The 24637-nt window shown below is 36.8% G+C and overlaps 2 protein-coding genes across 4 annotated transcripts in view; one reads left to right on the top strand and one right to left on the bottom strand.

The window, feature by feature from the left end:
• LOC129768435 (uncharacterized) overlaps positions 1 to 24637 on the bottom strand; it is a 622376-nt gene that overhangs the window by 262173 nt on the left and 335566 nt on the right. The window lies entirely within an intron of this gene.
• LOC129768439 (estradiol 17-beta-dehydrogenase 11-like) lies at positions 9155 to 24225 on the top strand. Its single transcript, XM_055770103.1, has 6 exons — positions 9155 to 9671; positions 23033 to 23209; positions 23312 to 23384; positions 23451 to 23634; positions 23699 to 23824; positions 23908 to 24225. Exons 1-6 carry the CDS (start codon positions 9273 to 9275, stop codon positions 23981 to 23983), a joined length of 1035 nt encoding a protein of 344 aa, XP_055626078.1. The 5' UTR covers positions 9155 to 9272; the 3' UTR covers positions 23984 to 24225.

The following is a 24637-nucleotide window of genomic DNA, read 5'->3' as shown; positions in this document are numbered from 1 at the left end:
TATAAAATATATCTCATTTTGGATACGTGTTGGATAGTAATCGTATGTTGAGTAGTGAAAGCGTTTTAGGTAAATACAGGATTTCCATGAACCAAGTAATCAAGAGTGAAGGTGACAATCACTTTTTTAATACTTCCGTGCGTGGCAGATAAGATCCCCACGTATCAATATTTAACGGCTACAGGGCTCTGAAGTTCCCGAGGACAACGCGTATCAGTTTGAAGTAGCACTACCTTCGGAGCTTCCCCTAGAAGACTATGTGCCACAAGTCGACTTCTGAAATGATGTGGTGGGAAACATAAATGCGGATAGAAGATATTGTAACGGGAGGACACATATCGAGGAAAACCTCCACTCAAGCATCAGACAAATCTACTTAGCTTGCAGGATTGAAGAAGCAAGAGTAGGCCGAGTACTCGCCCAGGAAAGATTTGGAAGGAATAGAAAATGCCTACAATGCGTTCCGACATCCAACACTCCACCACAAAAATTAATACAAGTGGAATACTCAAGTATTGTACTAAAGCTTACTTCAGTTAGAATCTGTACGCATAATTAATTTTAATACAGCACTCCTAGTAATCGATTCTGAAATTCCTTGGTAATAGATTGGTTGGAATGTTCTCATCTTAGCGAATTAGTGGATTGTCTTGTTAAATTAAAAAAAAAACCAAGAATATGAAAAATGATTTAAAAGATCCACATTCAAAACACAAGAGTTTTAAAATCGTTGAATTTGGATAGGTCAGATGAATGTAGCGTCCTCAAGCGTTTCAGTGAAGGGAAAAGTATCATATGGATTTAGTGAATTTTTGATCGGCAACTGCGAATCTGACGGTGGATTTTCGTTACAAATCAGACTGTGAGTTCGATTTTTTCAAGGTAGGGTGCCTAAAAAATTCGCGTCATTAACCATAAAAACTTCCGCGGTTCCTGTGTTGTTTTAGCCAGAATTGGCCAGCTGTCACTATAGCGGATACATACTCCAGTGATATCGAGGTAACGGGGTCGATTTTATCGAAAAAGACCTAAAAAGTTTTCCTGGGGTTCATCGATTGTAAGTTCACTCACTGATGTGTGTGATATATCGACCGATCAGAGAATGACAAGTAATAGTACAATCACTTTTTTTTTTTTTATTAATTCGTTTATTTTTGCAGGCTCAGTAACTTAAGTTTAAAGGAGCCGAATTCTTAAATATAATTTTAAAACTATATATATAAACAATTTTCTTACATCTATGGTTAGTAAGGTGAAAAACCGATTACTCGCGGTGTACTCGAGTTTAGAAGGGTGACATATTTTTAGGAGAAGGATGGGGTATAAGGAAACTGTAACAATGTTGATGAACACTCAATTCTTAAATCTGTTCGTATATCTATAGTGTTTTTACATTTCAACTTATTCTACTATTTATAGCTATAGTTATTCTACTAAGGGAACGAATCACCCGCAAAGGAAGGGAAGGAGGGTATAAGGACATAGGGACAATCACACACGAAGATCGATAGCTTTAAGGAAAACATATATATGGGACATGTAATCAAGGTCTAACCGAGCCAACACATCTCTCACCGGTACTTTGGGCTGTCTTCCTCGGGCCCGAAGGGAGTTTTCTAAATTCGATCTGGCGACCAGATACACCTCGCACGACCAAACAACGTGCTCGATGTCGCGATAACCTTGGCCACAAACACAGAGATTGCTGCTGGCAAGATTGAAACGAAAGAGTAGTGCATCTAAAGAACAGTGATTGGACATGAGTCGGGAGAAGGTGCGAATAAAGTCCCGACTCAATTCCAGACTTTTGAACCACGGATTGAGGCTAACCTTAGGGATAATCGAGTGAAACCACCGGCCCAATTCATCTTCATTCCACTTGCGTTGCCAGTTAGCGATGGTATTTTTGCGGACTAAAGAATAAAATTCATTGAAGGCGATTTGACGCTGATAAATATCGCCTTCAATTGCACCTACCTTTGCTAATGAGTCAGCCCTCTCATTACCCGGAATTGAGCAATGAGAAGGGACCCACACAAAGGTAATGACATAACAGCGTCTGGATAAAGCACTCAAAATTTTTCGTATTCTCTCAAGGAAGTACGGCGAGTGCTTTTCCGGCCTCACTGAACGGATAGCTTCGACAGAGCTAAGACTATCCGTTACAATGTAATAGTGTTCAACAGGTCGTGAGGCGACGCTGTCCAGCGCCCAATGAATTGCTGCCAATTCAGCAATATACACTGAGCAAGGATTCTGAAGACTGTGTGAGGTGCTAAAAAATTCGTTGAACACTCCAAATCCTGTGGACTCATTTATAGTGGACCCATCAGTAAAGTACATATTATCACAATTGATACCCCTATATTTTTCATCGAAGATCGTTGGAGCGATCCTCGATCGTTGGTAATCTGAATATCCATGGATATCTTGCTTCATGGACAGATCAAAATGCACAGAGGAATTGATGTAGTCAGGGAAACAAACACGGTTGGGAATATACGAAGAAGGATCAACCTGCATGGAGATGAATTCATGATATGAACTCATGAATCCGGTGTGAAAATTTAGCTCGATCAGCTGCTCAAAATTTCCGATCACCAATGGGTTCATGACCTTACACCGGATGAAGAACCGAAGAGATAATAAATTGAAGCGATCTTTTAGTGGGAGTAGGCCTGCCAAAACCTCGAGACGTACAATCACTTGAGGAAGATCATTATTCTTCATACAACTATTGATTGAAAATTATAAGGTTCCTCATGAAAGCTACAATATAAATAAACATCAATAAGCATTGTGGAGGCGATCTGGCGTGGTGGTAACATTCATACCTCTCACGCAGAGATCACGAGTTCAATTCTCACTCCCGACATTCTTCCAAAAATGGAAGCAAAAGTGACGAACCAGCCGAAATGTGTTGAAAATCACTATAATAAAGAAAAAAAAAATCAATAAGCGTTAAGCATATTGGTGGAAAATAGGGAGAGGGGTAAATGCTTGCAAATATCACAAAAAGGATGTTCAAAATTATTTCAAGTTAATTAAAAAAAAAATATGTGGTAAAAGTTCTTTTACAAGTTTACAAGCCATCAATGGTTGTACAGAATTTTTAAGACATTTGTGTTTGCATGGAAGGTTGCAGTACACTTTGAGACAGGCCAAGTCGTTGTTATGTTCGCATGTTTGATCATTTCATTGCACTCGTAATTGAACAGAATGGTAAATTGAGCTTCAAACCACAAGAAATCGTTATTCAAACAGAGTGTCCGAAATTAGAAATCACTCTGTCCGAAATTTGATATTTTTTTAATAGTGTCCGAAGTTTGATTCTAATTCGCTTCAAATGAAAAACATTTTTATTCGATAACTAGCTGACCCGGCAAACTTTGGCCCGCCCAAAATTTTTCAACCACTTGTAAATAACATGTTTCTCTGTTACATGGAATAAATGTTTTATACAGAAAATATGATAGAATAAAGACAGACCTAAATCGGACAATTCCTTCCTCGAGTTCTGCTCTTATCAATACATCCTTTTTCCGATCCTTTTTATGTATAGATAGAATAAGATATAGGAGTGTGTTTCATCACATTAAAATCCATTTCCAGTTTCGCACAAATCTCAATTTCGCTAGCGCAAATATCAATTGGACTAACAGCATCTGTCGCTATGTAATTGTGGAACATACGGGAATTTAATTTTCCGAATTTTCCTTTTTTCCTTCAGAGATTTCCGAAAATTTTCAATTGCCATGTTTGGCTGGAATATTTTTGGTTGAAATATGTGTAATATTTTTATGGGACCCCCTCTCCATTTTAGAGGAGGGAGGGATGTCATACCATAGAAACATTTCTCATACCCAAAAACCCTCACATCCCAAATTGTGCTTGATAAGCTTTCGAGTTATGCAAAAATTTGTGTTTCATTTGTATGACAGCCCACCCTTAGGGAGCGGGAGGAATGTCTAATCACCATAGAAATATTTGTTGCACCCTAAAACCTCAATATGTCCAATTTGGTTTCATTTGCTTGATTATTTCTCGAGTACTGCAGAAATTTGTGTTTCATTTGTATGGCCCCCTTAGAGAAGAGGGAGGAGTATCTAACCACCGTTAAAACATTTATTACATCCTAAAACCTCCATATGCCAAATTTGGTTTCATTTGCTTGATTAATTCTCGAGTAATGCAGAAATTTGTGTTTCATTTGTATGGTAGCCCCACCTTAGAGAGGGAGGTGAAGAGATTAACCACCATAGAAACATTTATTGCACCCTAAAACCTCCATATGTTTAATTTGGATTTATTTGCTTGATTTGTTCTCGAGTTAGCAGAAATTTTTGTTTTTTGCTCCCGTGGCCGAGTGGTTAGCGTCCCACACTATCATGCCGGGTGTTCGGGTTCGATTCCCGTTCTGCTTGGGAGATTTTTCGTCAAAGAAAATTCTTCCGGCTTGCACTGTGGTCACGTGTATTCTAGAGCTTGCCACTCCAGAGTACATTCAAGGCGTTTTATTCGGCATAGAAATCTAAACCAAGTACTACTTATAAAAATGACGCAAGTAGTGCTACGTTGAGAAGGCAAAAGTTCCACTATGCCATACAAGAGAAGGGAAATTTGTGTTTCATTTGTATGGCAGCTCCCCCTTAGAGAGAGGGGTGCAGAGGCTAACTACTATAGAAACATTTATTGCACCCTAAAACCTCCACATGCCAAATTTGGTTTCATTTACTTGAATAATTCTCGAGTAATGCAGAAATTTGTGTTTCATTTGTATGACAGCCCCCCCTTAAAGAGGGGGTGGAGAGTCTAACCACCAAAGAAATATTGATTGCACCTTAGAACCTCAATAAGCCTAACTATCACGAAAACCTTCCCCGGACCCAAAAACCCCTACATACCAATTTTCATGTTGATCGGTTCAGTAGCTTCCGAGTCCATAAGAATCAGACAGACAGACAGACAGACAGAAATCGATTTATATATATATATATATATATATATATATATATATATATATATATATATATATATATATATATATATATATATATATATATATATATATATATATATATATATATATATAGATTTTTTGATGTTTTCAATCAAATAGGTACATATCGACCTAATTCAAAATATCAACCAAATAATACCTATGCATAAAGTTTAGATCTGTTTTATGCCTCAAATGCCTTAAGTGTCCGAAATATGATTATGATAAGAAATCCAAGTTGAGCCGTACTTTTTGTAGTGCGTGTATGTGTGAAAATGCGTATGTAAAGGGTGTGTCACATCAAATTGCATCACGGAAAAAACGCTGTAGAAATTTAATTTTTAGGAATTATATCTTCAGCTTTCGCTTATAATCAGATAAGAGTGTATAGATCACGTTGGCCATGCTTCACTGTCAATTTTTCGTAAATTTGGAAAAATGTCGTCGAACGAAAAAGAGCGTCGTGAATTAATCCTGCGCACTCATTTCGAGAATCCGGAGTTGTCACATCGGGACATCGGTAAGATGCTGAGAATCGTCCAATCCACGGTCAGCAGAGTACTAAAACGATACTTCGACAACCTAACCATCGACCGGAAGGTGAAGAGCGGCAAAAATGGATGCTCCGTCAGTGAAAAAGATCACAAGCGCGTAGTTAAGCAGTTTAGACGTGATCCGAGAAGTTCGGTCCGGGATGTCGCCAATAAGCTGAATTTGTCAAGTTCATTCGTCCAGCGGACCAAGCAGCGGGAGGGCCTGCGTACGTACAAGGTTCAGAAGGCTCCTAACCGCGACGAAAGGCAAAACATGGTGGGGAAGACGCGAGCCCGGAAGCTATACACCGAAATGCTGACGAAGCCGCATTGCCTGGTAATGGACGACGAAACCTACGTCAAAGCGGACTTTCGTCAGCTGCCGGGCCTGTTGTTCTTCTCCGCAGAGGACAAATTCAGCGTTCCGGAGGAGATTCGCAAGCAGAAACTATCCAAGTTTGCCAAAAAGTACATGTTGTGGCAAGCGATCTGCTCTTGCGGAAAGCGGAGCGCCCCCTTCGTGATGACCGGCATGGTAAACGGGCAGGTTTACCTTAAGGAGTGCCTACAAAAGCGCTTACTACCACTATTGAAGCAGCACGAGGGCCCGACCATCTTCTGGCCGGATCACGCTTCGTGCCACTATTCAAAGGACGTGTTGGAGTGGTACGAAGCCAACGGGGTCACCTTCGTGCCAAAGGAAATGAACCCGCCCAACGCGCCGGAGCTTCGCCCAATAGAGAAATATTGGGCGATTATGAAGCAGGCCCTCCGGAAGAACCCAAAAGTTGTCAAATCGGAGGCGGACTTCAAGAGAAAGTGGATTTCTGTTCAAAAAAAACTACAGCCTGACGTTGTACAGAACCCTATGGACGGGGTAAAGAGGAAGGAGCGAGCATACGGGCTTGGGCTCGAAGTATGAATAAAAAGAAAATGCCAAAAGTTGTTTAATAGTTTTTATTTTACTGTCTAAAATTTTCAAAAGGATCGATCTACTGGGCGAATTTCTACAGCGTTTTTTTCCGTGATGCAATTTGATGTGACACACCCTTTATACATGTGAGTATCATCACTCCTAGCAATCCTCGTACCTACAATCACATGAAAACGAAAGTTACGAATCGTTCATTCTGCGAATAAATGCTCCTCTAATTTACTCCAAACTTTGAAAAATCGGCTAGAAAAAAAACAGATAAACGTATGAATATGAAACGTTCACAGATGTTTAGGGAATACACTAAAAATTCGCTAAAAATTCGCCTGCAAACAGGGATATTTGCAGAATTACAGCAGATTTTACATTACAGCACTTTTTTGAAATCGATACTGAAAATTTTAATAATTTTTTTTGTCAAAGCAATAAAATTTCATTGTGCAGAATTTATTGGAGTTTTCAAAACTGCTTTTCGATTTACAGTTCAATGGTTGTTTATTTAGTTATTCATCATTAAAGACGAAGGGGTAATTTTTCATTTGAACTGAGATATCCCTGTATTGAAAGGTCCTACAGGAATTTTATGGGGATCAAATGAAAGCTGATTGATAATATTGAATGGATTTCCTATTGGATTAGAAGGCAAAAAATGTGTTTGTCCTCAAAATCTTTGGAAAACAGAAAGAAATCGGTTTTGGATTTCTTCCCGATATTTTTGTCCACTACATTTACACACACCAAGATAAAAATATGTTCACAAAATATACCTCAACTTGGAAGCTTTAAAATGATGTACATCCCTGCTCCATCTTTCACGAAGTTACAGCATTTAAAAAATCATGTAAAAATTTCGACTTCGAACTATGTTCCTCCAATTTTTTTTGTCGAGTGTATTTTTAAAGCCATTCTTGTCTTATAAATGTTACCTTGATTATAAACAATGAACAATATTAATTTTATTCAAAAATGATTCAATTAATTTTAACATGAACTTTATGGACAAACTTTTAATGTTGAAACCTTTAGTTGTATAGAAAAATTGTCTAAGAACGAATTGTAGGGTACAGCTATGAATTTTTTGCGTCAGTCGATTTCGACACTCCATAACAATTCTTGATATTGAAGAAAATAATATATGTCATGAAATTAACTATCGTACAATTAAAAAATCTCAACCCCTATCCTAACAGAAAAAACCCACTTCTGATTGGTCGAAATTGACGACACATGCGACATGTCCCTAACAGAGACATCAAAACCAAGCTGCCTGGGGGAAATCGTTATTGCAAATACATGAAAGTAGGGAGAACTTTTGTTCCTACCGAGATGTGTTCCCTAACATAGACATCTAAACCAAGGTACTCAGGGGAAATCGATGTTGCAAATATATGCAAGTCGGGGGCATTTTTATATCGCAAGTAAGGTGAGTGATAAGATTAGTTCTTGCAAATAAATTTTAAAATTGGAACTTTAATGTTGACCGATTGTGCATTGCGAAAAATTTAGCACAAGTGTAAGTGTAAAATTGTATATGGTAGCAGTTGTGTTAAAAATGACAAAATAAATAAAAACCAAGGTGTGTTCCCGCTCGAGAACGGGTCGTTTGGTTTATGTTTGGTTTGTTGTGTTCATTTTCACCCACGGAAAGTTTAAACGGCGAGAAAAATTGGAAAAGTGAAGTAATATTAGAAAAAGGGATTTCCCATATGCTCTACATATATTATTAAGTGCTGTTAGTCCAATTAAAATTCGCATTGGGTTGAATAAATACTAAGAAAGTAAAAATTATAAAAGAAATTTACCTTTTTCATTTCAAATATGTTTTCTCTATATTAAAGTTACATGTTTTTACTGATTAGAAAAATTGATAATTGTGTTCAGTATTGGTAATTATCTTATATTACATTGTATCTGATACAAACCAGTCAATTGCAAATTAGTTTCAAACGGTAGGAAGGAAACCCGGGGAGTTCCCTAAATATCTATAGCAAGTGCGATCATGCAATCCAATCGTGGTTGTGAAAAACAGCGTTGTCATCAGCGAAAATAAATTTTATTGGTAGACCAGAAACTAGAAACTAAATTGTGTTATAATTTTATCCTGCGAATAGCATCTTATTTATAAACGAAAATAAAAACCTAACGTTTTCACGAAGTTCTCTATATTTCTTACACATAGCGTATGGAAACCGACTCAAACGAAGAACTGTTTAACACGTTGAGCCCCGAACTTTTCGTGCTGCACTTCCCATTCAGCGGGGCTTATCGTGTCTGAAAACTTAGCTGGGTTGCGGTTACCGAACAGTAACAAAACATTATATATTGTTGGGAAGTGTTAATATTTCAATACAACAAACCTCAAACGGTGCATTAATATCAACAGTAATTTATATGTGATTTGAACGGCAATTCTATTTTTTCTTTCTCATTGCATACTAAGCAATATATAATAACATTCAACAAACTTGAAACTTGAATTGGTTGAATATCATTTACTTTGGGGCTTTTGAAGCCTTTCGAATGGAATGAACACAGCATGTTTACAACTAATTCGCATAAGAAAATTGTTCGACTAAAGCATTCATCGCGTTCACTCTGCATAACACGGCTTTGTGCCACTGCCACCCAGTCTGGGGGGAATTGCATCCAAAGCGGTGCACGAGGCCAAACTCTGCGCAGCCCTAGCAAAAGCTATCCAATCAGTCCCGTGTAGGCATCGGTCGGTTGCAGACGAGTTCGAGTGCGGGTCCCAAATAGTCCGACGTCTAGTATTTCGTGACAGCAGGAAGTCTGTTCGGGCCGGAAGATGGAAAATGTACGCGATATCGGTTCCAGCCCGTATTCGGCGGCACCGCGCGGTGATTCTCTGCGGAAGTTACGCAACGCCGAGCAGAGCGACCAGAGCAAAACGATCGCAAATCTGAAGTTTTTCCTTTCGGCCGTTATCGATATTCTCACATTCCTGGTGCTGCTGTTGCCCATTCTGGCGAAGTATGTGATCGGGATTTTCGTTTCTCCGAAGAAAAAAAGCATCACCGGACAGCTGGCGCTGGTAACCGGTGGAGCGAATGGGCTTGGGAGAGAAATTTGTCTGCTGCTGGCCCAGAAGGGATGTCACGTAGCCATTGCCGATTTGGATATGACCAACGGGGAGAAAACGGCAGAAGACTTGCGGCAGCTGGGTGTGAAGGCGAAGTGTTTCAAGGTATGGGGCGAAAGGAGCATTGTTTGTATAATTTGAAAACATTCGTATCTTTGGGGATTTTTATTGCAATTGAACCATTAAACTGTCATCAACACTAGACCTACCAGAGCGGTCAAATGACCGCTTTTGAAATTTGAATCAAAGTTTTTAAATTCCAGGTTTTTATTTCTTGTGAAGTTACTGCACGACTGTTTCTATACTATAAAGACGAACTTCATGGCAACTCGTCTTAGGAGTTGGCAGCACCATCTCAGATAGCAGTGAAACGTTGTGGGACATGGGACATTTAAGCAACTTTGCATACTTGAAATATTCGAAAAACAATTAGACTACTTTTTGGAAAAATCCAAATTGTTTTTTCTTATTTTTTTACAATATTTATAAATTAATAACTATGATACCTACAAAATTCTTGTCAAAGGATGATATGTAGAAAATTGTTTAAATTTTTACAAAAAAAAACACCAAACATTTTTTGGAAAAAAATTTTGCTGACAAAAAAGTTAATTAAAATTCATTTTTCTCAAAAACGTTTTTTTTTTCAAATATATATGAATAGCCCTTACAATTTCAAACAAGTCGTTCATACATCGGACGATGGTCACTTTTACAGGGAAAAAATTTTTCGAACAACAACTTTTTCATATTTTCTTTGAAAGAATACAACTTATCCTAATTTTGTTTTAAGTTAAGATAGCGATATAGTGTATTCGACAAAGTTTTAGATCTTATTAAAATATGAACTTCTGTCGAAGACGTCAACATTCTATCTGTTACAGTTTTTGGGATATAAGTCAGTTTTGTATGAAGATTCTTGAAAAAAATAATGTTTTGCTCGTAATATTTTTGTGTGTAAATTCTCACGTTTGACATGTTCTTGACATGTTTCTGAATAGAGAAAATTTAGCAGATCATGCAAATTGCGATAATCTATATAAATAAAAATGTAAGGCAAAATCTGTTGGTAAGCGGAAAACCCGAAGAAGGGATGGTCCGATTTTAGCCTCCTGTATTTTGTTGTATTCCTCTCTTCCCGTAGATCAATATAGTGGAGAGAAAAAGCGGAAAATTTTCAGAAAACTCTGAAGGAAGGGCGGAAAATTCGGAAAATTGAATTCCCATATGTTCAAAAATTACATCATAATAAGCGTTGTTAGTCCATTCGATGTCTGCGCTATCGAAATTGATCTTTGTTCGTAAGTGGAAATATATTTTCAGGCGAATTAACGCATTTCCATATCTTATATCTATTTATGAAAATGAATTTCTGTCTGTTTGGCTGTCTGTCTGTCTGTCTGTCTGATTCTTATGGACTCGGAAACTACTGAACCGAACAACATGAAAATTGGTATGTAGGGGGTTTTGGGACCGGGAAAGGTTTTCGTGATAGTTTGAAACCCCTCCCTCCTCTCTAGGGGCTGGGCTGCCATACGAATTAAACAAAAGTTTCTACATTACTCGAAACTTAATCAAGCAAATGAAACCAAATAAAACATATTGAGGTTTTAGGGTGCAATAAATGTTTCTATGGTGGTTAGACACTCCACCCCCCTCTATAATGGGGGCTGTCATACAAATGAAACACAAATTTCGGCATTTCTCGAGAATTATTCAAGCAAATTAAACCAAATTAGGCATATTTAAGTTTTAGGGTACAATAAATGTTTCCATAGTAGTTAGACTCTCCACCCCCGTCTCTAAGGGTGGGCTGTCATACAAATGAAACACAAATTTGTGCATAACTCGAAAGCTTATCAAGCACAATTTGGGATGTGAGAATTTTTTGGTATGACAAATGTTTCTATAATGGTATGACACCCCTCCCTCCTCTGGAATGGAGAGGCGGTCCCATTAAAATATTACACATGTTTCAACCAAAAATAGTCCAACCAAACAAGACAATTGAAAATTTTCGGAAATCTCTGAAGGAAAAAGTGAAAAATCGGAAAATCAAATTCACATATGTTGTACAATTACATAATGACAAGTGCTGTTAGTCCATTTGATGTTTGCGCTAGCGAAATTGATCTTTGTTCGAAACTGGAAATGGATTTTAATGTGATGAAACGCACTTCTATATCTTCTGCTATCTATACACAAAAAAGGATCGCCGGATGTGTTGATAAGAGCAGAACTCGAGAAAGGAATTGTCCGATTTAGGTCTGTCATTATTTTTCAATATTTTCTGTATAAAATATTTATTCCATGTAACGGAGAAACATGTTATCTACAAGTGGTTGAAAAATCTTGAACGAGAATTGTGTCTGAAAATAATCTGATGTTATAATGATGAGTTTTGTTAGAAATACTAGGAATTTTATAGTAAAAGGTGAATTAGACGGGGTCGAATAGAAGATCACTCAATGAACAGTTCTGCGATTGGACCCATGAACATGCTCATAGTAAGAAAACGTGAATGTTTGAAGGTATTGATACCAAAAAACAAATTTTGGGCGGGACGAAGTTTGCCGGGTCAGCTAGTTTGAAATATAAAAAAAAATTAAATATAGTTTTTATTATTGAATTAATTTTTTGAGTAATATTATGTTCCCTAAATAGTTCATTGATCTTCCAACAAAGGGCCTGGCCGGGTAAGGGAGTAAAAAGTGCCCCCAAACCAAATCACTAGCTGTATGGCAAATATAGTAAAGGATATTAAATAAGAAATTTTGGTGGTTTATTTGAACCCCTATGTGGTTTGACGTAGGATCTATAGTGAAAAACGTACTTTTCGTTAATTTCACGCCATCCTCAAAAGATCCGAGATAAAAATTTGAAAAAAATACTGAATGTGCATCTTACTACGATGTATCAAAAAAAATTATCAAAAAAAAATTTCATCAAAAATTTTAGTACTAAAAAAAATAATGAAATCTTGAAAATTTTTTTTTTGGGATTTAGAGATTCAGTACTACTCTAATTCATATTTTAATGTGTTTCTACGGCTTTTCTAGATATGTGTGATTTTTTTCAGATTTTTTTCAGTGTTGCGCGGTATCAAAAAATTTTTTTTTTATGTTTCCAAAGAGTGGTTAGGTAAGGGAGTAAAAAGTGCCCCCAAACCAAATCACTAGCTGTATGGCAAATATTGTAAAGGATATTAAATAAGAAATTTTGGCGGTTTATTTGAACCCCTATGTGGTTTGACGTAGGATCTATAGTGACAAACGTACTTTTTCGTGCATTTCACGCCATCCTCAATAGATCCGAGATAAAAATTTGAAAAAAATACTGAATGTGCATCTTACCACGGTGTATCAAGAAAAATTATCAAAAAAATAATTCATCAAAAATTTTAGTATTAAAAAAAAATTATGAAAATTTGAAAATTTTTTTTTGGGATTTAGAGATTCAATACTACTCTAATTCATATTTAAATGTGCTCTTACGGCTTTTCTAGATTGATAAATATCGTCAAGCTGTTTTTTTTTAAATATCTAATAATAAAAATAAAATAATAAAAAAGAAAAATACACAGTACAAAAAAATGTTATAGATTTTCTGGCATTTCGAAATTTTGAAAAAAAATATAACTTTGAGACCACAAATTCGATTTGTTTTTTTATTTTAATCTTTCAATTGAAAACCACGAATACAATAAAATAATCGATTTCAAAAAAATAAAAATAATAATGCAGACGATGAAGAAAATTATTTTGTGTCACACAATGCTCTTAAAAATTCAGGAAAAATTACGCCACATGTAGAAAAAAGACACATACGAACGCATTTAAATAAAAATTTGAGCAGGAGTGGGTCTCAAAGTTATATTTTTTTTTTCAAAATTTCGAAATGCCAGAAAATCTATAACATTTTTTTGTACTGTGTATTTTTTTTCATTTTATTTTTAGTATTAGATATTTGAAAAAAAAAACAGTTTGAAGATATTTATAAATCTAGAAAAGCCGTAAGAGTACATTTGAATATGAATTAGAGTAGTACTGAATCTCTAAATCCAAAAAAAAAATTTTCAAAATTTTAATATTTTTTTAGTACAAAAATTTTTGATGAAATTTTTTTTGATAATTTTTCTTGATACACCATGGTAGGATGTACATTCAGTATTTTTTTCAAATTTTTATCTCAGATCTATTGAGGATGGCGTGAAATAAACGAAAAAGTACGTTTTTCACTATAGATCCTACGTCAAACCACATAGGGGTTCAAATAAACCACCAAAATTTCTTATTTAACATCCTTTACAATATTTGCCATACAGCTAGTGATTTGGTTTGGGGGCACTTTTTACTCCCTTACCTAACCACTCTTTGGAAACATAAAAAAAAAATTTTTTGATACCGCGCAACACTGAAAAAAATCTGAAAAAAATCACACATATCTAGAAAAGCCGTAGAAACACATTAAAATATGAATTAGAGTAGTACTGAATCTCTAAATCCCAAAAAAAAAATTTTCAAGATTTCATTATTTTTTTTAGTACTAAAATTTTTGATGAAATTTTTTTTTGATAATTTTTTTTGATACATCGTAGTAAGATGCACATTCAGTATTTTTTTCAAATTTTTATCTCGGATCTTTTGAGGATGGCGTGAAATTAACGAAAAGTACGTTTTTCACTATAGATCCTACGTCAAACCAGATAGGGGTTCAAATAAACCGCCAAAATTTCTTATTTAATATCCTTTACAATATTTGCCATACGGCTAGTGATTTGGTTTGGGGGCACTTTTTACTTCCTTACCCGGCCAGGCCCTTTATGCAAAATTGTTTTTTGGAAATTCCTTTTCACGAATTTTCATTATCTTTCATGCTACTTGAAAATGGTGTCCTCTCATTTTCTCATTTTTTGGTGTCCAAAGAGTCCTTGCTCTTTTAAGATTTTCACAAGAACCTAAACAGGTGATTGATTGATTGATTTTTTGTATTACAGAGGGTTTAACCTACAAAGTTCATTCCCCTCTAGCCTTGAAAAAGGCCAATCAATCAATGGAACTTCAAAAAATTTGCCGGGTTGTTGTTAATGAGACATTAGATCTGGCATTTTCATGGGGGATCACGACGTCTTTCCTGTTGGCTGATCCCAAAATGCTGCCTTTAGTTCGTCTAGTTGCGAGTAATTGATTTTTTCTGTAAAGACTATTAGACACGTTTTTTTTTTTATTCTGCCTTTATTTTTCATAATTCAGAGTGAAATGAAAATGCTGCTTTTTGTCGATATACCCGAATATTCAAATTTTTCGAATTCCTTACTTTTGAACCACTGAATCACGAGCTCTTGATAGAAAAAGGGTGATAGTTCGGCGAGCTCTCCTATAAAAATACAGAATTGCACTGAAAATATCTTATTCTAGGCAAAATATTTAACAAATTCATTTTTTGTGGAAAAGGTTTGCTAGAGTTTATCTTTCACCTTTTTGCAGTAGTGTTTAGAACGAAAGACTATTTTCTAATCACCTCCACCCCTTTCAGAGGAGGAAGGTATTTCAATACACCATAGAAACATTTTCCATAAACACCTTCACATGCCAAATGTGAAGGCTCCATTTGCTTTATTAGTTCTCGAGTTATGCAGAGGCTTGTGTTCCATTTGTATGGCAGCCTTCTCCCCATTGAGACGAAGGGAGGAAGCACTATAGAAACTTTTATTGCCCCCAAAAACCTTCATATGCCAAATTTGGTTCCATTTGCTTGATCTGTTCTTGAGATATGCAGAAATTTCACATGCCAAATCTGGTTCCGTTTGATTGATTAGTTCTCGAGTTATCCAGAAATTTGTGTTCCATTTGTATGCCAGCTCCCCTTAGAGAGGGGGAGGAATCTCGAACTATCATAAGAACCTTCCCCGGCCACAAAGACCCTTACATACAAATTTTCACCTCGTTCGGTTCAGTATTTTCCGAGTCCATAAGAATCTTCTATTATTATGGAAATTAATTTGTTATACGGTATATGTCTTTCAAAAACTCTACCTAGTGTACTATCAATTCTTGCGAATGAAGTCTTATTACCGGTATGCAATGAATGAATACGAATGTAGGAGATTTGGAAGTACATAATTGTAAACAACAATATTCAATGCATTCCTAATTCTTACAGCAAAAATACGACGGATTACCAATGATTGAAGATGATCTTCACGAACCTTTTCCTTTATGGAAATCAACAGAGGATCTGGGAATATAACATAATTAATGAGGGTTGTGTTTCTTGGGATATGTAGTGGTGCTAAGGATATGTTCGGTTAGTAGCATCTTTTGAACAAACACACACCAAGTTTCAGCCAAATCATTCTGATTCTCTCTGTTTGACATTCCTTGAATCGAGGAAGTCGACCTCACACCTCACACCAAGCTCACACCACAACTGTTGTGATCGCAAAATGAATGGTTATAGAGTTCCAACTCGTTTCACATCGTCCCTATTCTCAAGACTTGGTTCCCACGATATTCTCTTTGTTCCCCAATTTGAAAAAAAAATGGCTGGGGAGATTTGTTTTTACTATAACGAGATGGTGATCGCAGAAACGAGAGGGTATTTTTTATACTTGGACAAATCCTATTATTCGGAAGGGACCAACAAACCATCCCAGCGTTGGATGAAGTTATATTTATTAGGTAATTATTAGGTTATTAGGTAATATTAATAAAATATTCATGTTTTCGGCCTTTAGAAAATTTATTCGTTGTCACACTTTTTACAGATGCAAGACCTTTGCCGTAAACATTTTCCACAAAGTCTTTCAGAAATTTCAATTGAATCTGCTGAAGTTTTATCGGTACCGTTTTGTCTCAAATTACGAACACATAATTTTTAAATGAAAATTTACTAAACTTCAATGTTGAAAATAATTGAATAATGAAAACCCCGAAATTCTTTCAAAACTTTGAGAGCTTTGAGGGACTCCTATACAATGTCCTATTGAGCTAAACTTTTGCACAGGTCATTTTTTTGGGCCAATACACAAAATGTACATGGTCGGTTCATTAAATTCGATATATATTTTTTTCATACCTTCATTGTCTTTCAGGCTAAGTTTCAAAAAGTCGATTTTCGGTCAAACTTTTTTTTTCGAGATGACACCAGATATCGACGTTTCATGCATTTTTAAATCATTTGGCATCGAAAAAAAATTTCGATTTTCCAAATTTCTTGGAAGATTTTCGAGGTTCAAAAAATCTTCCAAAATCAAAAAACTTTGAGCGCTTTGAAGCACCCCTAAATCATATCCGATTGAGCTGAAACTTTGCAAGGTTAATTTTTTGGTCTAATAAGCTGAATGTACATGGTCGGTTTTTGAAATTTGACATGACCATTTTCGCTGCCAGCCTAATATATATGAATCAGATGATCGAATCGGTCCAGTAGTTAAAAAGTTATGATGTTTTAAAAAATTGGCATTTTTCCTGTTCGGAATTTGAGAGAAAGTGTTCGGGATTTTAAACAAATATAATTAAACATATATTTGTGTAATTAAAGTATTACCTTTAGTTTTTTACCATGAATATGTGTTTGTAAATCAACTTTATTATAGTCAAATGAAAAAAGGACTCTATTGTATCCAAAAATCAAATTAATTTCGCGAAAAAGAACCATTTTGGGTAATGAGACACTGTTTAATATTGTTGGCAGTAAATGTTGTTGGCTTGAGTGTTCGATATTAGATACAAAACGGTACTGTTCATTTCTTGCAAATTTTGGTATTCAGTGCAAAGTTCATCTTTTCTGTCAACTAAAATGAAAATGCATGTCGATTTTGATTTTGTGTTATACATTCTAGTCAACCGTTTGTGGTGTAAATTTTAATACAGATCGGATTCTATTATATATAGACTCGATTATATACAGTTCGAAAAAAACATTTTTTCTTCATTTCAAATATGACTTATTTTAAGCAAAAATGTAACCTTTAAACGTTAAAGTGAAATTTAAGTGGCTATTATATGTACAGTTGATTAAAAATCGTGAGTTTTGAAATTTTTGTCTAAATTTTCACCAGGAATTGTTTGTATCGATATTGCAGCGAAATTAAGAAAGATAGATGGGTGTTAAAAACAAATTGTAGAGCGGTTAGAGAACATTAATTTGGTTGATAGTAACAATCAAGTTTAATATGAGTTTATAGAATAAAATTGATAATAACAAATTGAAAATTATTCACTTTTAAGTTTTCACTTCTGAAATGTTATGAAATGTATTTACACTAATTAAGATGTTCCACTACTATATCCTGTACTAAATTTTCTCATCTTTCAAATGGAAGCAACAGAATCGTCTTCCGTAGCCTACTTTTAAATGTAAAGACAGTTTGAGGCAACAGAGTCCGAAATAGAAAAAGTTCAAAAGTCATTGTTGAAATACGAACATGCATGGAATTATTTTTTTTTTCATCAAATATGTTCATTAGGGTGCCAATGAATGTATGGGAAAAAAGTCACAGAAGGGTTGTGTCCGAGACACGACCGCATAGGTGACGTAGGATTCCGTTAGGCTACTTGTTGATTTTGGATATGTTTGAAGAATTACATCATTAAACTCTTTGATAATGATTTGGTGGTCCTGAAAAGGGCCATTTTGTTTGGTTGTTGTATATTGTTTATTCACTCCACCAGTATTTATCGAGTGATGATGACAGTAATGATGACAGAAGGATGGTAAACAGTCATTGGATGATGCGTATCAGATAGAAGATGCCGAAGTGGAATGAGATATGATGGAAACCGCCATCTTTGACCCTGGACGTGATGCCTTCTGTGTTATGTATGGATGAAATAAAGGAAAAAAAATGCAATATAAGATAATTACCAATACCGAACACAAAAAAAAATGCAATATAAGATAATTACCAATACCGAACACAATTATCAGTTTTTCTCAACAGTAAAAACGTGTTACTTTAATATAGAGAAAACATATTTGAAATGGAAAAGGTAATTTTGTTTTATAATTTTTACTTTCTTTACTTTCTTTATTCAACCCAATACGAATTTTAATTGGACTAACAACACCTAATATTATATGTAGAGCATATGGGAAATCACTTTTTCGAATATTTCTTCACTTTTCCAATTTTTCTCGCAGTATGAAATATCATTGGGTGAAAATGAACACAGCAAAACAGACAGCTTAAAAGTTGGTTTTTATTTATGAAAATTGAAATAAATCGTTTCATGTATCAATTCATTTTTAACACAACTGCTACCATATATAATTTTACACTTCCACATGTGCTAAAACCAACATTAAACTTGCAAAATTAAATTTTATTTGCTAGAATTAATCGTATCGTTGATGTCCTAATTAGGGAACACATTTCGGTGGGAACAAAAGTTCCCCTACTTTCATGTATTTGCAATGCCGATTTCCTCCAGGCAGCTTGGTTTTGATGTCCCTGTTAGGGAACCGCCGCATGTGTCATCAATTTCGACCAATCAGAAGTGGGTTTTTCCGTTAGTATAGGGGTTGGGAATTTTCAATTGTTCGATAGTTAGTTTCATGGCATATATTATTTTATTTAATATAAAACATTGTTATGGAGTGCCGAAATCGATTGACGCCAAAATTTCATCATTCCATCATGAAATGACTGAGCAATAAGCGTTTGAAATTGGACAATTTTCACGATGTGCTCGATTTTCGATTTCCAATTTGTACCCCAATATGTTCCCGAAAGACGTAATCCTACGTCAAAATCGATCCCAAAATTACGAAAAGTTACCCTATACAAAATGTTTACCACCTCGAAAAAACACTCTATGCCAAATAGTAGCTCAATCAGACTTAAGGGAGAGTGGCGCAAAGCGGTAAAAATTGAGTTTTTTGAAAATCGCAAAATCACCTCCCCCCTTGGGTGACGTCTGTGACACTAATAAAAGAAGTTCGAATGAGCTAATATTTTGCATAAGGTATATTATCGCGCAAACCAAAATTTCTCAGCAAGTTCCGAATGAAAAAACGAGATAACTATTTTATTTGGTACCAAAAACCATACGTTTCGTCTCGTATTCCGGAAAAAAAACAAGTCCCAGAGTGTCGATTTTTGACAAAAAAAATTTTAAGATGACACTTGATCTCAACGTTTCATGCAATTTTAAGACATTTGGCATCAAAAAAAATTTTTTTAAACCCCCGATTTCTTTACTCCCCCCTTGGGTAATTTTTCGATTTTCAAAAAACTCAAACTTTGACCGCTTTGCGCCACTCTCCCTTAAGTCCGATTGAGCTGATATTTGGCATAGGGTGTTTTTTCGAGGTGATGAACATTTTTTATGGGGTAAATTTTTGAAATTAGAGATGACCATTTTCATTGGCACCCTAATGTTCATATATCCTTTCTGGGAGATTCTGGGTAAATTTATTTGTTTCATGTGAGAACGGTGTTGTCTGATTTTAAGGAGATGAATCAAAAATTAAATCCGTCTTGTATATTCAAAACACGAAACACATATGCATAAAAAACGAATAAATTCTTTTTTCGACATCATTATATACAGGATTCGATTATATACAGTGAAAAGACATCAGAGGCTGTATATAAAGGGTGTGTCACATCAAATTGCATCACGGAAAAAACGCTGTAGAAATTTAATTTTTAGGAATTATATCTTCAGCTTTCGCTTATAATCAGATAAGAGTGTATAGATCACGTTGGCCATACTTCACTGTCAATTTTTCATAAATTTGGAAAAATGTCGTCGAACGAAAAAGAGCGTCGTGAATTAATCCTGCGCACTCATTTCGAAAATCCGGAGTTGTCACATCGGGACATCGGTAAGATGCTGAGAATCGTCCAATCCACGGTCAGCAGAGTACTAAAACGATACTTCGACAACCTAACCATCGACCGGAAGGTGAAGAACGGCAAAAATGGATGCTCCGTCAGTGAAAAAGATCACAAGCGCGTAGTTAAGCAGTTTAGACGTGATCCGAGAAGTTCGGTCCGGGATGTCGCCAATAAGCTGAATTTGTCAAGTTCATTCGTCCAGCGGTCCAAGCAGCGAGAGGGCCTGCGTACATACAAGGTTCAGAAGGCTCCTAACCGCGACGAAAGGCAAAACATGGTGGGGAAGACGCGAGCCCGGAAGCTATACACCGAAATGCTGACGAAGCCGCATTGCCTGGTAATGGACGACGAAACCTACGTCAAAGCGGACTTTCGTCAGCTGCCGGGCCTGTTGTTCTTCTCCGCAGAGGACAAATTCAGCGTTCCGGAGGAGATTCGCAAGCAGAAACTATCCAAGTTTGCCAAAAAGTACATGTTGTGGCAAGCGATCTGCTCTTGCGGAAAGCGGAGCGCCCCCTTCGTGATGACCGGCACGGTAAACGGGCAGGTTTACCTTAAGGAGTGCCTACAGAAGCGCTTACTACCACTATTGAAGCAGCACGAGGGCCCGACCATCTTCTGGCCGGATCTCGCTTCTTGCCACTATTCAAAGGACGTGTTGGAGTGGTACGAAGCCAACGGGGTCACCTTCGTGCCAAAGGAAATGAACCCGCCCAACGCGCCGGAGCTTCGCCCAATAGAGAAATATTGGGCGATTATGAAGCAGGCCCTCCGGAAGAACCCAAAAGTTGTCAAATTGGAGGCGGACTTCAAGAGAAAATGGATTTCTGTTCAAAAAAAACTACAGCCTGACGTTGTACAGAACCCTATGGACGGGGTAAAGAGGAAGGTGCGAGTATACGGCTTGGGCTCGAAGTATGAATAAAAAGAAAATGCCAAAAGTTGTTTAATAGTTTTTATTTTACTGTCTAATATTTTCGGATCGGTCTACTGGGCGAATTTCTACAGCGTTTTTTCCGTGATGCAATTTGATGTGACACACCCTTTAATCGAGTCAGCCCTGTTTCCTTTTAATGTCTATACTCTTCAGGTTTATCAACAGAAATGAGCCTTCATCTTCACAAAATATTGTGAACAGTTTTTCTCTTCTAGTTACCAATAAAACGTGGATACTGATACGTTATATATTTTGGTTAAATGGGTATGAAAGTATATTGAACACGGAATATGTTTGGAAGCTAAATTAGAAACATTTGGTAAAACAAAATAATTTTTTTTTTCCAAAATATATATTTTTATCAAGGCTCATATGGCGTTAGCCTGACGGGGCCGGAGTTCAATATTTTGACAGTTTTTCTTATTATCTATGTTAGTAATATGTAACCGATTACTCGCGGTCGGCTCGAGGTTAGTATTACAAGTGTTCTCGTAATTGGGATGTTGCTGTCTCCAATGCTCTGTACGTGTGCCCGACACGGGATACTTCCTATTGGGATGCAGCTGACCATTAATCAGCGACGCCCCCCTTGTATGTACCCCATATCTAGCGTGGTGCGTCTTCTTGACTCGAAAAATCCAGGATAGAATGGTCACTAACCGGCGCAATCATCAGCTCGTGTAGAGTTGTCATGAGCGGTACAACCTTTGGCTCTTGTTGAATGATCAGTGGACTGCACAACCTTCGGCCCGTGCATCTGTAAAGAGTGTGTAATGTTAACCAACAGTTTCACCAATGGATTTTATACGGCCCTCGAAATTTCAGAATTAATGTTGCATGCAGTCAAAAATGCTTTGTAACATAAATCGAGCAAGTTAGTAAAACATGTAAATGAATCAATCTTCTCCGTCATACCTAACGTTACACATGCTCTGTTGTAATTAGTTCAGAAGGAACGTTTAGTTAGAAGTTTATCAGTAGAAAAGCAATTTTCATCCTAAACTGAGAGTTATTTTTATTATCCGAATAGCGTTTTAATTTTAAGGTATAAGGTACAGTTATAGTACAGAACACTAGAACACCAATAATAGGAGACAAGCACTCCTTCAATGTAGTGTGAAATCGCTCTAGTCAGGTGCATTACACACACAATGTTTTTTAAAAACACAATCGAAAGCAACACTAGAAGTACCAACGCAATCCGGAAACACCTAGCGCCGGCAAGTTGCTAAGTGTGTTACCACAACAACGCAAAAATGAAAAAAAAACATGATCGCACAAACAGACGAAGCGATTATTGCACTGCGGCAGATATAGTATAGGAATTACCAGCCGTTGTTAGCACCACGCTCGACATGTGTGAAAAAGGTACTCTAGTAGTAAACTCGAACCGGTAAGTTGAGTGGGATGAAGTGAATGCAACTGTTCATTCACTGGTTGCGACGCGGCCTGTGTTTGCCGGTTACTGTTACTGGTTTTGAAATGCATGATACCCGAAGCGATAGGTTGTACATAACCTGCCCTGCACACGACTAAGCTATTCAAAGTGTCGACTGACTGCCGCGTTCTTCTGCGAGAAGCAGCGATGGCGGGCTGTGATTGCGCAATGATGACAAATGGGTGGCTCAGTTATTAGTTCCACCAGAAGTGATCACAAAAAACTACTTCTCTTTTTTCCCCCAGGCGGACATCTCTAGTTTCGATTCTGTTCTGGGTTTGAAAAAGGAAGTGGAAAGCAGTTTGGGTCATGTGGACATTCTAGTCAACAATGCGGGGGTGCTGCCTCTGATGTCGGTTCGCGAAGGAACGCCAGAAGACGTGAAAAAAGTCTTGGAGATCAATCTGCTGGCCCACTTCTGGGTGAGTGAATTTTTGCTATTCCTTACACAATTGATAATCAGAGGCAATAAATAGAGCAAAGTCCTCGCGATCAAACGATTGACATTTTTTCTTCGATTTCAGACCGTCAGAGCTTTCGTGGACGGAATGATTGCCCGTCGCAGGGGTCATATCGTAGCAGTCGCATCAGCAGCCGGTGAGTATCGATAAAATCCCATCTATCAACCCCTCTTCAACTGACGTTTATTCAATTTCATTTCAGCATTTTTGCCCATAGGGCGAGTTTGCGCTTACATCGCATCCAAGTATGGCGTTCGTGGTATGATGGCATCCTTCCACGAGGAGCTGTTCTTCGAAGGGCTCCATAATGAAGTTTTCACCACGACCGTATATCCGTACTTCATGAATACCAGACAGGATCTCATTAGCACTTTGGACAAAATAAAGTGAGCGCCTGTTGTTTCGATTTACCGTGCATGCACACCGATCAATTCAACCTCCCGTTTTCAGAGTTCTCTCGAGGGTGCCCATTTTCTCGCCCAAAAAGATAGCCCGTGCCACCGTCAACGGAATGCTGCGAAATCAGCAGCATGTTCACATACCGAGATTCATGGCCCCAATGCTGGTCCAGTACGAGTAAGTGCTGCCGCGGGAAACCCCGTCGGAATATCGGTGTATCGAGCTCTGGAGAGTGATTGATGGGTTTTGCTATGTTTCAGAAACATTCCCTGCGAGATACGAAGACTGGCTACGCGAATCCTGCTGCGAACTGATTTACCCAAACTGATGAACTAGAACCAGCTATCTAGCTATCAATTTTGTTCGCCAACGTTTGGAATGGAAGCCACTCGGTCGTTTCGGAATGCAAGCCGTCTCCTTCATGATTCAAACACGTGCAAGTAGTTTTAAAGTTTCAAACACACGAGAACAGTTCGACATGGATGTTTACCACAAGCGGGTTCAAGGGAATATGAGTGGGGCAGTTTTAAGTAATGTTATGTTCTGTAAATAAATGATTTCAGATAATTTTTATATTACTTAATCATCTAATGTTTCACAGTGTTCTCAAACTGTTGTTCAAACAGAACAGATATACAAAATTTGATCCATCTATTTTTTTTTGAAGAATAGAATCATCGATATTCTGAGAAATTCTGATCACTGCAAAATTTTGTTCTATCTATTTTTTGATGAATAGAATCATCGATATTCAGAGAAATTCTGATCACTGAAAAATTTCATTGAAACTATGGACAAAAATCTTTTAAATGGAAGATGTATTGGAATGTTTTACATTCATTTACATTCATTCTTTTGCGGGACTAATTGAGTTATTCAAATATATTGTCCAGATTTTCTTCATCTGTTGCCCCTGAATTTTCACTGTCTACTCTGTTCAACTTGTTTTATCGTAATTAGCTAGATATAAACTTTGACGCGAAAGAGTGG

Source organism: Toxorhynchites rutilus, chromosome 2, assembly GCF_029784135.1.
Source record: "Toxorhynchites rutilus septentrionalis strain SRP chromosome 2, ASM2978413v1, whole genome shotgun sequence".
NCBI classification, from domain to species: domain Eukaryota; kingdom Metazoa; phylum Arthropoda; class Insecta; order Diptera; family Culicidae; genus Toxorhynchites; species Toxorhynchites rutilus.
This window is presented reverse-complemented; position numbering and strand designations above follow the sequence as displayed.